The 17,178-nt window shown below is 40.0% G+C and overlaps 1 protein-coding gene across 6 annotated transcripts in view; it reads right to left on the reverse strand.

Annotated features, from left to right (window-relative positions):
- Positions 1-17,178, reverse strand: part of ZNF143 (zinc finger protein 143) — a 54,592-nt gene that overhangs the window by 19,418 nt on the left and 17,996 nt on the right. For all 6 annotated transcript variants that reach the window (XM_079930311.1, XM_079930306.1, XM_079930308.1 and 3 more), the window contains exons 6-11: positions 15,610-15,806; positions 14,701-14,775; positions 9,379-9,498; positions 7,757-7,832; positions 6,046-6,171; positions 4,443-4,622 (exon numbers count right to left, since the gene is read on the reverse strand). In XM_079930311.1, the coding sequence (XP_079786437.1) occupies positions 4,443-4,622; positions 6,046-6,171; positions 7,757-7,832; positions 9,379-9,498; positions 14,701-14,775; positions 15,610-15,806 (774 nt within the window). The remainder of the gene's footprint in view (positions 1-4,442; positions 4,623-6,045; positions 6,172-7,756; positions 7,833-9,378; positions 9,499-14,700; positions 14,776-15,609; positions 15,807-17,178) is intronic.

Here is a 17,178-nt window from a genome sequence, read left to right on the forward strand (position 1 = left end):
AGCAATGAATAAATGTGTCAATGTTGTTGGAAGCTAGAGCACTTACTATGGAAGAAGGGACATACAAATACGGAATGAGGGAAGAAAAGAGCTTTGTAAGATGAGCTGGAATTGGATGTACTAGTATGAACTCATATACTCTCTAAAATGTGTTTATGTGTGTATACATATGCATATCCCAGTTTGTTCTCATTTTACACCTTTCTTGGGTTAACTCCATCTTTTTCCATGGTTCTGAACCAGTAAAACCAACCACAAATATAAAATCACTAATGTAATCTGTAATATACGTCTTAGACATTAGTAATTGAAATTGCTTCTGTCCTTTGCCCAGCCTGCATTCTCAAAGCAGGGCAGGTTAAAGTTCTTATCTTGGGGAATGGTTGTGGGGGAGATATGACAAGGGCAAGGCCAGGCAGGGAAATGTCAGGCAATTCCAACTCAGAGAACCAGCCCTATTCATATTTAGGCTGGAGCAGAAACTGCCACTAGGTGGCACCAAACCACAGTCAAGATGGAAATGAATTTGTATTTTTGGTGGGAGGGGGGTTGTTTTGTGATTTTGTCTTGAAATTATACTTTTTTAAATTGAAGTATAATTGACTTACAATATTAGTTTCAGGTGTATAGCATACTGATTCAATATTTTTACACATTACAAAATGATCACCACAATAAGTCTAGCTACCATTTATCAACGTACCAAGTTATTACAATATTATTGATTATATTCCCTATGCTGTATATCCCATGACTCATTTATTTTATACCTGGAAGCTTGTACCTCTTAATCTCCCACGCCTATTTCACTCATCCCCCAACCCCCTCCCCTCTGGCAACTACCAGGTTTGTTTTCTCTATCCATGTGTCTGTTTTTGTTTTACGTTTGTCTGTTTTATTTTTAAGCTCCACATAAGTGAAATTATATGGTATTTGTCTTTCTCTGTCTGACTTATTTCACTTAGCTTAATACCCTCTAGGTATCCATGTTGTCACAAATTGCAAGATTTCATTCTTTTTTATGGCTAATATTCCATTGTATGTGTATCACATCTTTTTTTTTTAATATTTATTTATTTGGCTGCACTGGGTCTTAGTTGTGGCATGCGGGATCTTTTAGTTGCAGCATGTGGGATCTTTAGTTGCAGCATGCACGATCTTTTAGTTGTGGCATGCAGGATCTTTAATTGCGGCATGCAAACTCTTAGTTGGGGCATGTGGGATCTAGTTCCCTGACCAGGGATTGAACCCGGGCCCCCTGCATTGGGAACATGGAGTCTTAGCCACTGGACCACCAGGGAACTCCCTATGTGTATCACATCTTTATCCATTCATCTATCAATGGATACTTAGGTTGCTTCCATATCTTGGCTACTGTAAATAATGCTGCAATGAACACAGGGGTGTATATATCTTTTTGAATTAGTGTTTTTGTTTTCTTCATTAAAATACCCAGAAGTGTAATTGCTGGATTGTATGGTAGTTCTATTTTTAATTTTTTGAGGAACCTCCATACTGTTTTCCATAGTGGCTGTACCAATTTACATTCCCACCAACAGTGCAATAGGATTTTCTCTTCTCCACATCCTTCCTCATGACTAACTTGGTCACCAGGTCCTTTGCTGTTACCTCTTCAATGTCTTTCATTTTTATCCTTCTCCATCTCACTCACTTCAAATATTCGAACGGCCCTTAATCAGTCTCCTTGCTTATGGTCTCATCTCCCTTTAACTTCTTTCTATGGTATTGACAGAGTGATTTTTTTCCTAAAAAAACAAATTTTCTTTAAATCCTCTTAAGGCTTCCCCTCTGTCCATAGCAGTATTCAAAACTTGTGAATGTACCAGTTTCAAAGGAAAGGGATTGTTGTAAATGCCTGAAAACATTTCCAGAGATATCCAGGGGTCTGCAGAATGCAGACTAACTTACGCAACCAAAGTTCCATTCTTCAAAAATGTCTTTTCATTTTGAATTATCACAAGTTTACTCTTAATATCAGTAATAAAAACAATACATTAAAAATCTCGCTCTCATTCACCTTTCCACTCACATCAAAAATACAACCATCTGGGCTTCCCTGGTGGTGCAGTGGTTGACAGTCCGCCTGCCGATGCAGGGGACACAGGTTCGTGCCCTGGTCTGGGAAGATCCCACATGCTGCGGAGCGGCTAGGCCCGTGAGCCATGGTCACTGAGCCTGCGTGTCCGGAGCCTGTGCTCCGCAACGGGAGAGGCCACAAGAGTGAGGGGCCCGCATACCGCAAAAAAACAAAAAAAAAAAACAAAAAAAAAACAACCATCTGAAACTAACACAATATTATAAATCAACCATACTTCAAATAAAAAAAAATACAACCACAAAGTGGAGAATCAAAATTAAAACGTTTTAAGAGGAGGGTGGGACGAACTGGGAGACTAGGATTGATATATATACACTACCATGCGTAAAACAGATAGCTAGCAGGAACATGCTATAAAGGACAGGAAGCTCAGCTCGGTGCTCTGTGGCAACCTAGATGGGTGGGATGGGGGAGGGTGGGAGGGAGGTCCAAGAGGGAGGGGATATAGGTATACATATAGCTGATTCACTTCATTGTACAGCAGAAACTAACACAACATTGTAAAACAATTATACTCCAATTAAAAAAAAAAATTTTAAGTTTTGGGTAATTCCCCAGCAGTCCAGTGGTTAGGACTCAGTGCTTTCACTGCAGGGGGCCGGGTATGATCCCTGGTTGGGGAACTAGGAATCCTGCAAACCATGAAGCGTGGCCAAAAAAAAAAAACTAAAAACTTTTGAGCTGCAAATGACACCATCAAGAAATTGAAAAAAAAACGAAAACAAAAAACCCACAATAACAGGAAAAAATGTCTGTAAATCACATACCTAACAAGGGACTTGTATGCAGAATATAATAAAGAATTCTTATAACCCAACCAAAAAAAAGGCAACCCAATTTAAAAAATGGGCTAAGAATCTGAACAGACATTTCCCCCCAAAATACATACAAATGGCCAATAAGCACATAAAAAGATGCTCAACATCATTAGCAAACTAGGAAAATACAAATCAAAAGCACAATGAGGTAGATACCACTTCACACACACTATGATGGCTAAAATCAAAAAGAGAGATAACAACTGTTTGCTAGGATGTGGAGAAATTGGAACCCTCATACATTGCTGGTGAGAACGTAAAATGTTGCAGCCACTTTGGAAAACAATTTGGCAGTTCCTCAAAATGTTAAACAAAGTTATCATAAGATCCAACAATTCCACTCCTAGGTGTATACCCAAGAGGAATAAAAACATATATCCAAAAAAAAGAAAAAAATGGAATTCCCTGGTGGTCCAGTGGTTAGGACTCTGCATTCTCACTGCCAAGGGCCTAGGTTCAATCCCTGGCAAGGGAACCAAGATCCCAAGAACTGTGTGGTACAGCCAAAATAAAAACACCACACGTCCAGACAAAAAATTGTACATGAATACTCCAGCAGCATTATTCATAATAGCCAAAAAGTGAAAATAACTGGTAAATTGATAAATAAAATTTGATGCATTCATATAAAGGAATACTAGTCAGTAATTAAAAAGGAAAGAACTATTGATATGACATGGCTGAACCTCAGTACTATTATGCTAAGGGAAAGAAACCAGACAATAAACACCATATACTGTACATCTATATGAAATATTCAGAATGGGAAAATCCATAATTGCTTATGGCTGGGGGGTAGGGTGGGAGAAGACTGCTAACAAGTATGGAGTTTCTTTCAGGTGAGATGAAAATGTTCTAAAATTGGATTTTGGTGATGGTTGTACAACCCTGTGAATATAATAAAAAACAATGAATCATATACTTTAAATGGATGAATTGTACAGTTCGTGAATTATATCTCAATAAAGCTGTTAAAAATATATATCCATAGACACTCTGCAATAATCATGTCTACTATGCCTCCCTAAATCAACTGTCCTGGAAAATATCTTGTCTGTCTCTGTATTTCTGGTGCCTGGCAGGGGAACAAAGAGCAGATGGTCAATAACTGTTGAATAAATAAATGTAAAAATGCTAAGGTGGGGCTTCCCTGGTGGCGCAGTGGTTGAGAGTCCGCCTGCCGATGCAGGGGACACGGGTTCGTGCCCCAGTCCGGGAAGATCCCACATGCCGCGGAGCGGCTGGGCCCGTGAGGCATGGCCGCTGAGCCTGCGTGTCCGGAGCCTGTGCTCCGCGACAGGAGAGGCCACAACAGTGAGAGGCCCGCATACCGCAAAAAAAAAAAAAAAAAATGCTAAGGTGAAGTTTTTTCAAGTTGCATAATCCATTTCTACCATGCCAAGTGGCAGGAAGGAGGGAAGAGATTACTTGTAAATGGTTTATAGGAGAGGCAGGAATTCAATTGAGCCTTGAAAGACAGAAGACCAAGAACTAGAGACCGTTACCTGTGTGTATCCTCACATGGTTTTTATAATTGGTTGCACTGGCAAATGCCCTCCCACATCCTGGTTCTGTGCAGTAATAAGGTCTTTCTCCTGTGTGTGTCCTAATATGCACTTTTCTGATATTCGATGTTGTGAAAGACCGACCACAGCCTTCAAAGTGACATTTAAAGGGCCTTTCTCCTGAAAACACGAAGGGAAATACATTAAATGGTGCAAAAATACACAGAAAATTGAAATGTCTTATCCTTCAATTCTGCTTAGGATCATTCATGCTCAGACTCTAGCCTTTTTGTATTGAACTTCCCTTTGAGTTTTTTTCTCTTTTTTTCTGTCAACAGCATCATCTACTCCAAACTTAAATTTACATAGGAAAATCTGAATAGTATTCAAAACTCATCACTGATTACATGACTTTCCAAAATGGAATTACCCAGAAAGGCATATTAAAAAATGAGCTGAGAAAAGAAGACAAAGAAATACATATCATAAAGAAATACAAAAGAAAAATAGAGTTTGGAATAAGGATTAAGTTAGAACAACCCTAGAATCCCCTAAAAGCTTACCTCCTACTTTATTCTATAATACTTGAAGAAAAAGAATTTTTGGTCCTTTTAAAATCTAGTGTCTAACGCATAATATGAATCAAAAATCCTTGCTGAATATATTACTATTCTCAGGAGCTTGGAGACGCTTGCCTCTGATATAACAGATAAAACTAAGAGCACGAATGAAATAGAAGCAGGGACCTACAGCTTTGTTCCTGAACACTGTAAAGTAAAGCCGATTTGGGATCATATTTGAACTAAAAGTTAAACTTTAATGACTGGAAGAATCCTCCATGAAAATCTGCTAAACTATCTCAGAATACTTAGAAGTATTTGGGGACAAAGCGATAACACTATGTTTAAAACATCTGCAGTAAAATCTCAAACTAAAGGACCTTATGCTATACTACTTAGTCAACAGCTTATAATAGCATCTCTTATCAACAGTTTCTGAAACTCTTCCAGCTCTGAGCCAAAGCAAATAATTACCTTTATATTACCAATCTGCAAATAATCAAGTACAAGGAGGGGAGGGGAGGGGAGGGAAGATAAGAACAAAGTATCCTTTAGGAAAAGCAGAGAAGGAATTTAAGGACAGGGGAGATGATCACAAGGAAGTAACAAGCCTTTCTTTCTGTGGGGCTGTGAGGGGTTCAGACACTTTTTTTAGAAGCAGCTTAATGCAGAAGAAGCAGTACTAAACTGAGAAGGAATTGGGTGCCTTAGGTTCTGGTCTCTGTTGCGCTACTAAGTAGATGTATAATCCTAGGTAAATAAGACTGTTGCTCAGATAATTCCTGAAAACTGAGAGGGTTGGTGGTCTAGGGCCATCGTTAATCTCTTGGAACATGAACCCCTTTGAGAATCTAACAGCGTTACAGGCCCTCATCCTGGAAAGAAGCATACATGCACGAATGGCAAATTGCATGGAGTTTTGGGAGTTTAAGAGAAGCCCTTGACGTTGACTCCCTGAAACGCTTCCAGAAACTACTTCCCCAAGTTCCTTCCTGCAGATTAAGAACTCCTTGCCTAGATATGACATTTCTTCACACCAGTACCTGTATGAGTTCTGATATGTTTTTGTAGATCTCCTGAAGTTTTGAAAGATTTAGTACAATTATCTTCTGAACACCGATATGGCTTTTCTCCTGTATGAGTTCTGACATGACTTTTTAATCCATAACCTTTAAGAAAAATTTAAAAGAAATATAATTACACAAGACCCCTCTAAGTATGCCCATTGAGATTAAGTTATTGAAAAATATAGTAAACACCAAGGATATAATACTAGGCAAACACAACAGAATAACTATTAAAAAGGTACAAGAGTATGACAACTCAGGACTGTCCTGCTGAAAATTCAATAGTTTCATCTCTGTCTAGAAGAGATTGTGTGCTTCTTTTTGGGGCACTCTAGAGTGCCCCAATCTTATTAGATGTTTACAACTCATATCCCAAAATCTTGAAGTAGAATCAAGACACGATACCCGGAGAAAACCATAATTCAAAAAGATACATGCACTGCAATGTTCACTGCAGCACTATTTACAATAGCCAGGATATGGAAGCAACCTAAACGTCCATCAACAGAGGAATGGATAAAGAAGATATGTACATATATACAATGGAATATTACTCAGCCATAAAAAAGAACAAAATAATGCCATCTGCAGGAACATGGATGGACCTAGAGATTGCCATACTGAGTGAAGTAAGTCAGACACAGAAAGACAAATATCATATGATACTGCTTATATGTGGAATCTAAAAAAAAGGGTACAAATGAACTTATTTACAAAACAGAAGTAGAGTCACGATGTAGAAAACAAACTTACGGTTACCAGGGGATAAGTGGGGGGTGGGAGGGATAAATTGGGAGACTCAGAATGACATATACACACTACTATATATAAAATAATTAATAAGAACCTGTTGCATAGCATAGGGAACTCTACTCAATACTCTGTAATGGCCTATATGGGAAAAGAATCCAAAAAAAAAAAGGGGGAGAGTGGATATATGAATATGTATAACTGATTCATTTGCTGTACACCTGAAACTATCACAACACTGTAAATCAACTATACTCCAATAAAATTTTTTTTAAATAAATAAATGAATAAATGGATGAATACAGGAAAAAAACTTATAGAATGTTACAATTAATATTTGTACAGTAAACTGTATGTAAATTTTACCTCAAAAAAGAAATGTAAACAAATATTGATATGCATGCTGAACTGTTTATGGTGGTATACTCTAACAGTTTTCATTTATATAAATGTTTGTAAATTTTCGTAATAAAAAAGAAAAAATCCTGAGAAACAAAACCAAAAAGAATTGTGACATGGAAAGAGGAATAGGGTGAAGTCAGGAGGCCTGGCAACAGTTCTGGCCCTCTTGGATGTGTACCTGGGAGGGACCCGTCCCACTGCTAAGCCCCTGTTTCCCATGGTTCCCCCTAAGGTCTGTCCTAATGTTAAACTCTGTGTCAGCTTTAATGCTCGACTTTTGTTTTTCCTGCTAAAAGAAAGCAGAGTGTGGAGTGAAATAACAAACACAGTAGGCAGAAACAGGTCTGAGGAGCAAAATGAGAACACAGAGAGAGAACAGAGCAAGCAGGACAAAACGCAGTAAGGGAGAGATTGGAAAACTAGTCACTGTGTGCCCACTAATTCAGACCAAGGCAAGGGGTCAGTTCCTGCCTCTGACCCGTCTCTGCTTGACCCCCAAGTGGAACCAAGAAACAAAGAAAATTCATGTTTTTACCTGTTGCAAATGCTTTCCCACAGCCTGCATGCTCACACTGATAAGGCCGGTCTCCTGTGTGTGATCGCTCATGCACCTGTTATCAAAACACGGGCATGAGTTTATTTCCTTGAGGCACTCCACAGGTGGATGGTCTCCACAGAGACATTTTTATTTCCCCACTGCTGAATTATGTTGTTGCTTGTATGTTATTTTTGAAAAACAAAAGATAACTTCTTTTCTCAAAAACTACAGGTCAATAATTCTCAATATAGACCAAATGTTGTACATTAAGAAGTACTCATTTTAAATAAGGAACAGGGGACTTCCCTGGTGGCACAGTGGTTAAGAATCCGCCTGCCAATGCAGGGGACACGGCTTCCATCTCTGGTCCGGGAAGATCCCACACGACACAAAGCAACTAAGCCCGTGCGCCACAACTACTGAGCCTGCACTCTAGAGCCCGTGAGCCACAACTACTGAAGCCTGCGTGCCACAACTGCTGAGCCCGCGTGCTGCAACTACCGAAGCCCACGTGCCTAGAGCCCATGCTCCATAACAAGAGAAGCCACCACAATGAGAAGCCACTCGCCGCAACTAGAGAAAGCCCGTGTGCAGCAACGGAGACCCAACGCAGCCAAAAATAAAAAAAAATATATATATATATATAAATTAAAAAATAAGAGGTTCAAGTTTTTCTAGAGTGGTCAAAGGTGTTTGAATGGAACATGTACCTGGTGAGACGCAGGAGTACAAGGAGACGCTACACAACATAAGGCTAAGAGTGTGGAGGCTGCTGGCAGAGGGGCCTCAATCTGAGGCAAGGCTTCACTGCTGACTAGTGGTGTGGCCATGGCACTTGCCTTCTCTCAGCCTCAAAGTCCTCTCTGTAAAGTGGGGACATAAAAGTACCTACGATAGAGGGCTGCTGTGACAAATGAATACTCATGACAATGGCCAACATTTACTGAACCTTTACCACATGCCAGGCCATTCTCTTCAGTACTTTACATGTACAGAATTAACTAACTTAATTCTCACAACCACTCATTGAGGGAGGTACTTTTATCATCCAATATTATAGATAAGGAAAATGAGGTACTTAAGAGGTCAAGTAACATGTAAACACTGATAAGTAGTGGAGATGGGCTCTAGGGATGTTATTCCAAATATGCTAAATGCACACTTCCTGACACATTGTGAGTTATTCAATAAATGTTAGCTATTATTTTTATGGGTCATGGTATGTTGTGTTTAGCTGCAATCAAAATACTTGGCCTATGTATTTGACAGACAGGACAAATTAACACCAACTTTCACTATATTTCAGCAAATCACTGTTAACGGAATGATTACACATATATCTCCCATGTAATTACATAGATTTCACATTTGAGAAAACTGTATTCAAATATGTAGAGTACCCCTATCATGTGTCTGGACCTGAGGGAGCCAGAGATGAAAAAAGCATAGTCCAAGCCCTCAAAGAGTTCAGTTTCTAAAATCTGCATAGGCTTTTGTGTTAGTGTATTTGTATCTTGATAGGTGGGGGAGAACAATGGTGTTTGAATACTGCAAACACATTATATTGGCATTTAATGCCCTATTCTCATAACTAGACACAGCCTTTCCTTCATATATACCTTAAGATGATGAGCTGTTGTATATAATTTTCCACATCCGTCATAGCCACATCGAAAGGCCTTCTCTCCACTCTGTTGAGACTTAGCAGTTACTCTCGTTGCATGTCCTTGTAAGACAATCTAGATGAAACAAAAAGTATGATTTAAATTATTTATACAGAAATAAAGTAGATGAAATTACAATTTTCAGGATAAAAAAGATAAAACTGTAATGTGGTTTTCCAGACTCAGGTCATCATTTTATGAAGATTCTATCATGCTGAGCCAGTTAGGTTAATTCTGTTCCATGGCTGAAGTCAGCAGCTCTGGAAGAAGTCAAAAGGAGATCCACAAGGGGGCATAGTCAGCGCTCACAGGTCGATTCCCACTCTAGAAAAGTCAAGCCAGGGAGCATCCATCAATGCATTATATGCAGGTGTTCCTTGACATACTCCAGGGAATTAAGAGTGTGTGTGTGTGTGTGTGTGTGTGTGTGTGTGTGTGTGTGTGTGTGTGTGTGTGTGTGTGTGTGTGTGTGTGTGTGTGTGTGTGTGTGTATTTATAATGTATATATGTATTTTAGGACATATGTTCTAAACAATGTAAAAATCATTTTCAATTTCAAAAGCAAAGGAAAAGAGGGGGTTAGGTCATTTGAGTCGCCTGTGGGAGGCATTACAATCCATATGATCCTAGTCTATACTTACATAGTGTTAAGTAGAAGATCACTTCCCTGGAACTCAACACAAGACTTTAAACAACTGCACTGATGTTAGAGGTTTTTTAAAGATTATGACCTATTTTAGAAATTGAGGTACCATGAAAATTGAAGAATAACTTTCTACTCTGTGGGAATGTGGTGATGGTGCTGCCACATCCTATCTGTGCAGATTGCCATACTTGGCTCAAAAATGACTCTGGGACTTCCCTGGTGGCGCAGTGGTTAAAAATCCGCCTGCCAATGCAGGGGACACAGGTTCGAGCCCTGGTCCAGGAAGATCCCACATGCCGTGGAGCAACTAAGCCTGTGCACCACAACTACTGAGCCTGAGCTCTAGAGCCGTGAGCCACAACTACTGAGCCCACGCACCCACAGCCCATGCTCCGCAATAAGAGAAGCCACCACAACGAGAAGCACGTGCACTGCGACCAAGGGTAGCACCCGCTCACCACAAGTAGAGAAAGCCTGCGCAGCAACGAAGACCCAATGCAGCCAAAAATAAATAAATAAAAATAAATTGTTTTTAAAAACTGCCAAGCCAAAGGACTTTGATCTCCAATGTAAATAAAATTAGTTTTTAATGAAGTCAAAACTAATGGAAACCATGAAAAAGGACCTTGGATTCTAACAGAACATGTAAAGCATCAACAATGCTGCATGATGCTAACACATTTACAAATTACATTCTCATGTGTTACCTAAAATATTAATCAAATGAAACTCTCATTTGGTTTTCATAACCCCACGAGATGGGTAAGGCAAAGATTATTGTTCTCATTTAGCTAATAAGTCTCAGATCCAGAGAAATTAAGTAATTTGCCCACAGTCACACAGATACTACATAGCAGAATGGAAGCTCGACTGAGATGTTTTTATTACAAATTACATGTTACTTTAATAGCACGCTGTTCTGCTTAACTAAGGGTGGTGTAGCTGAAGGGCAATGACAACAGTCATAGCCTCCCTGAAACACACATATCCCATCATCCTTATGGTTCTTACAACTGAACACATGGGCAACCTTAAACAGAGTACTTCAGATGAGTGTTTTCAAATTCGGTACAACTGGGGCTTCCCTGGTGGCGCAGTGGTTGAGAGTCCACCTGCCGATGCAGGCGACACAGGTTTGTGCCCTGGTCCGGGAAGATCCCACATGCCGCGGAGCAGCTGGGCCCGTGAGCCATGGCCGCTGAGCCTGCGTGTCCGGAGCCTGTGCTCCGCAACGGGAGAGACCACAACAGTGAGAGGCCCGCGTACCACCAAAACAACAAAACAAAACAAAACAAATTCGGTACTGCTGACATTTTGAACAGAATAATCCTTTGTTGTAGTGGGGCTGTTCTATGCCTTGCAGGACATCTACCCAGAATACGTCCCCAATTGTGACAACCAAACTTGTCTTCAGACACTGCCAAATGTCCCCCAGGGGGCAAAACTGCCTTCCCACAAGCGCATTAAGTTTTAGATACTCTAGGTCTTTCTTGTTCTATGAAATCTGGTTTCAAGTAAGAGATCAGCTCAGCAGCACAACTAGTATGCTTATGTTATAGATGAAAGAAAAAGCTCTAAACTGTAAGCATCACAATGAAAAAAAATCTAAAGCTTTGAAACAAGACTGTAAAAAAAAATCTATCACATTAGGTATAGACCTCTTTACTTTAAAGTTCAGCCAGACACAGAGTTACAACTTCTTAAGCAACTCTGGCAGAAGTAGGATGAGTACTAAGAGACAAACCAAGACGTTACAGGTCCTGCTTATTTGCAGCGGTTCTTCTGGGATATTTTGACCTTTTAATACCACGTATTGGGTCCTCAACCTCAACTATGGTACTCAATTGTTTTGGAGGATAGAAGATTTAGAAACTTCTGGTCTAGCACTTAATGAAGAGAAATATGAGTCACAAATACAAGCCACATATATAATTTTTTTTTTGGCCATGGTGGGTCTTCGTTGCTGCGCACGGGCTTTCTCTAGCTGTGGCGAGCAGCGGCTACTCTTCGTTGCAGTGCGCAGCCTTCTCATTGAGGTGGTTTCTCTTGTTGTGGCTCGCGAGCTCTAGGCACGCAGGCTTTAGTAGTTGTGGTGCACGGGCTTAGCTGCTCCGCGGCATGTGGGATCTTCCCAGGGATGGAACCTGTGTCCCCTGCGCCGGCAGGCAGATTGTTAACCACTGCACCACCAGGGAAGTCCCCACATATATAATTTAAAATGTTCTAGTAACTACATTTTAAAAGGAAAAAGAAACAGGTGAAATTAATTTTAGTAATTATTTTATTTTACCTAGTATGTCCAAAATATTATCATTTAAACATGTAATCAACAGGAGACATTATTAATGAGATATTTTACATTCTTTTTTTTTTTTTTTTTTTTTGCTGTATGCGGGCCTCTCACTGTTGTGGCCTCTCCATTGCGGAGCATAGGCTCCGGACGCGCAGGCTCAGCGGCCATGCCTCACGGGCGCAGCCGCTCCGCGGCATGTGGGATCTTCCCGTACCAGGGCACGAACCCGTGTCCCCTGCATTGGCAGGTGGACTCTCAACCACTGCGCCACCAGAGAAGCCCTACATTCTTATTTTCATTGTAAGTCTTTTAACTCTGGTATGTATTTTACACTCATGGCACATGCCAATTCTGACTAGTCACATTTCAAGTGCTCAGTAGCGACAACATTTTGGACAGCATAGATCTAGTCTGTAAGGAGAGGTACAAAGGGAAAAGGAGAAAAAGCTACAGTCAGAACAAAAATCCTATTCAACTTTCTTCATTTTCTTTGTCTATTGGCACAAACACCAAATGGTTATATATCTGCAGATAAAGAGTAAGCGTGCTTTTTACAACATTCTGTTTCAGCAGTTCTGAATTCCTAGTATGTTTCTGGGTTCAGAAATTAATTATTGATCGTAATAGAATTTTATGCTAATAGTATAATGTTATACGGACCAATGGTAAATTCACTCATTTTTTGTAAGACCTATTCTAGTTTATTACAAGTGTAGTTACAACTGTCTTTCTTTAAAAATATTCTATTATTTAAAAACTTAATTGTTAGTCACTAATAAGAGACAGAACCCTATTGGGCCACTCCAAGGCATTGACCTACATCTCTTGTATATATTTACACTGTGTTTGCATTTTAGTAGAGTTTGACTTTGATAGATTTGACATACTGCAGTATAAAAAATATTAAAGTCTCATTTTATGAATTCAAAGACTTGAAAATTTTGCCAAGAATCATGTAGTTTCAAAGCTGGTGGGCTTAATGATTTACAAACTGTGTTTATATTACTGCTACTTCATGTCATCACTTCAGTGATAAATAGAAATACTGGCTATCCAGTAATGTTTAAAAGCATCAAATTTTTACCAGTGATTTCTTTTATTATTATTTTATTTATTTATTTATTTATCTTTTGCAGTACACGGGCCTCTCACTGTTGTGGGCTCTCCCGTTGTGGAGCACAGGCTACGGACACGCAGGCTCAGTGGCCATGGCTTATGGGCCTAGGCGCTCCGCGGCATGTGGGATCTTCCCGGACCGGGGCACGAACCCGCCTCCCCTGCATCAGCAGGCGGACTCTCAACCACTGTGCCACCAGGGAACCCCTCTTTTATTATTTATTATTATTATAAATATAAAATCTTCTTGATAACCCCCAACAGTACTACTCAATGGCATTAAGTAGTGATGCTAATGCTCAAGTTAAAAAGTGTTGCCTGAAGCAATAACTTTAGGAGTTAAATATGATAAAACACTAGGAAGAGTGCAAAAAACTATGAGGGAGCAGTCAGCCAAATACTAGAGATAATTGCTGAGAAAAAAAGGAGCAGCATTAAAGCAGTAATATACTACAGTGATTATATAAGCTCCAAGAACATCCACCCACGCAAACACCAACCCCTCAAACAAACACAAAAACACATAATTCATAACAGAGTCTTGAAATTTGACTTGCAGATCTCCCAGAATGCATCTGTGACTACTCTGTACTTAACTACAAACCTTGGTGAGGCTCTGCAGCTCTAGGCTGTTATTTGGGTAAGGGATAGCCAAGGACTGGACCCAAGGTGAGCATCTGAATCAAGGGCAGCCAACCAGTGGCCATCTGCAGCCCAGGAAGGAGTCTGGAAGAAGCAGTAAAAACAGCTTTGCCCAGAAGGAACAATGACAATTAGCTAGACTGGACCTTCTCTCCAGGAGTTGAAAAGGAAAGTATGGAGGGAATCAGTTGTAAACAGAAGAAACAAAAACATATAAAAAACAAAGTAGCAAGGGTTAGTCAGTCACAGTAAGGGTGAAGGCCCAGAAAAAGGATCCACAAGCTGCCGAGGGTGGGGCAGACAGAAGACCGCCTGGTCTCCAAAACTGTTTTGGACTCCAGAACACAAGCTTCATCTGGATTTCTGTGATATTTCTATTTCTTTAGTGCCACTTTCATCCATATAATGAATTCTGAGACCTGAGGAGGTAATCTGAGAAAGCTGCTGCCTAATGCATACACTGTTTTTCTGAATTGGTAAGATATTCCTAGGGAGGTACTGAGTTCTTGCTTTCATCCCTAGAAGGGCTCAGAAATGCTAAGAGAAAGAGATTCTAATATAAAAAAGTAGCCTTACATACCTGCATTTTTTTCTCTTGCTCATTTTCTCCAATCATTCCTGAACCTGTTACGCTTTCACTTCCATCAATGGACACCTACAGGAATAAAATAAAGCTTAAAAAAATTTTCACATATTGATAACTGTTTAGGCTGGGAGATAAGTACATGGGTACATTATCATTTATTTCTGTGTGCGTTTGAAAATTTCCATTATAAAAAATGGGGGAAAAACCTTTTAAATTATATAAATGATATAATTTCAATGCAGGGAAAAAAACACAGCCCTTTTGATGTAAAACTTAATTGAGGGGCTTCTCCGGTGGCGCAGTGGTTGAGAGTCCACCTGCCAATTTGAGGGGCTTCTCCGGTGGCGCAGTGGTTGAGAGTCTGCCTGCCGATGCAGGGGACACGGGTTCATGCCCCGGTCCGGGAAGATCCCACATTCCGCGGAGCGGCTGGGCCCGTGAGCCATGGCCGCTGAGCCTACGCATCCGGAGCCCGTGCTCCGCAGCAGGAGAGGCCACAACAGTGAGAGGCCCGAGTACCGCAAAAAAAAAAAAAAAAAAAAAAAAACTTAATTGAGATTTTCCTTCACCTTTCCAAACTCTAGTTTCTACTTTATAATTCATAAGCAGTTCCATCTATACCTCATTGCTTCTTTTATGGCACTCATACTTGAGTATATCTTTGTGTGAATTACCTGCCACCCATTTCTCTTCTATAAGCTTTTACTCCATTCCTTTTTTTGTCTTCAAATGTTTCTTTCTACCCTTCACTTCTTTTAAGATAAATGCTGATCTTCTCCTTTATGCTGTCTGATTTTGACTCTGAATTCCTAGTTTCTTATTTTTTTTTTTTGCTTTCTTTTCTTTTAGTGAAAGATAAAGAAGCTGTATCTGGGATGTTCTTCACATTGTAAAATGCTGTACCTTTGCTGCATACTGTTCCAAAGCACTGATGGTGTCGGGATCGATTGTGGCATCCCCAGTGTGTAGACCTGCCACTGTCCCATCAGCCTGAATTGCCAAGATGGTGTCAGACTGTGGGACTTGCACTGCATGGTGGATGTAAGCTGTGGTGCCGTCTTCCAGCTGAACTGCCTGTAATGCACTCTGGTCATAACTATCTGAGGGAGTAGAAGAGAACGGCATTAAATTAAAGGTAGTCTGATAAACAGTTACATATTTAAAGGAAGAAGGGAATGAACTTTTATCGAATATTTACTATGAGCAGGGCCCATGTGCTTTACGTATGTTATTTCATTCAATCCTCACAATGATTCTGTGAGGCAGGTATATTTACACCTTATTGTACGAATGGGAAACTGAGGCTTGAGGAAGTAAAGTCACTTTCCTTAGGACCCAGGAAATAAAAAAAACTAACAATTAACAGTCAAAAATCAGTATGCAGGGCTTCCCTGGTGGCGCAGTGGTTAAGAATCCGCCTGCAAATGCAGGGGACATGGGTTTGAGCCCTGGTCCGAGAAGATCCTACATGCCACAGAGCAACTAAGCCTGTGCGCTACAACTACTAAGCCTGCGCTCTAGAGCCCGTGAGCCACAACTACTGAGGCCCGTGTGCCACAACTACTGAAGCCTGCGCGCCTAGAGCCCGTGCTCCGCAACAAGAGAAGACACCGCAATGAGAAGCCCGTGCACTGCAATGAAGAGTACTCCCGCTCTCCAAAACTAGAGAAAGCCCACATGCAGCAACGAAGACCCAATGCAGCAATCAATCAATCAATAAATTTATTTAAATAAAAAAGGAGTACTAAAAAAAAAAGAAATCAGTATGCAGAGAAACCAGGATCTGAACTCATGTCAGTATGACTCCATGGTTTTTTCCCCCTTCTAAATAACCATACTAAGAAACATACAGCATTGTGAAATAATAAATCTAGCCAATTACAGTGAACCTGTGATCAACTCCCACTGCTAAGGAAAAAAAATTTTCAGAGTTTACTTTTCTCAACTTTAAATAAATTTATTTACAAATTCAAATATTCTATATTTTAAAAAATTTCTTCCTTTGGTTTCACAACTAAATATAGTCTTTTAAAACATTTACAGTCATTCTATAATAAAGTATTTTATAAAGTAATAACAATAGCTAATATTTATTGAGCATTTACTATGTGACAAATATTGTTCCAAGTGCTCTACATGTTTGTACATTTTGTCTTCACAACTACCCTATGATGTGGATACTTATCATAATCCTCATTTCAGGTGATGAAATTGAAGCACAAAAAGGTTAAATAATTTACTCGGGGGCACACAGCTAAAAGACAGCAGACCCAGATTTGAACCCAGATAGTCTGGCTACAGAGCTGTGCTCATTGCTCCTATGCATTCCACCTCAAACCCCTGGTCCTCCCTACACAAAGGTAATAAACATGAACATTTTGCCATATTTGCTTCAGATAGTTTTAAAATTTTTATTTAGTTTTAAAGACCAACACAAGGGGCAAAGGACCTTGCTAAAGACATTATATTTAA

The sequence above is a fragment of the Stenella coeruleoalba genome (genome assembly GCF_951394435.1).
Source record: "Stenella coeruleoalba genome assembly, chromosome: 8".
In the NCBI taxonomy this organism is placed as follows: Eukaryota; Metazoa; Chordata; class Mammalia; order Artiodactyla; family Delphinidae; genus Stenella; species Stenella coeruleoalba.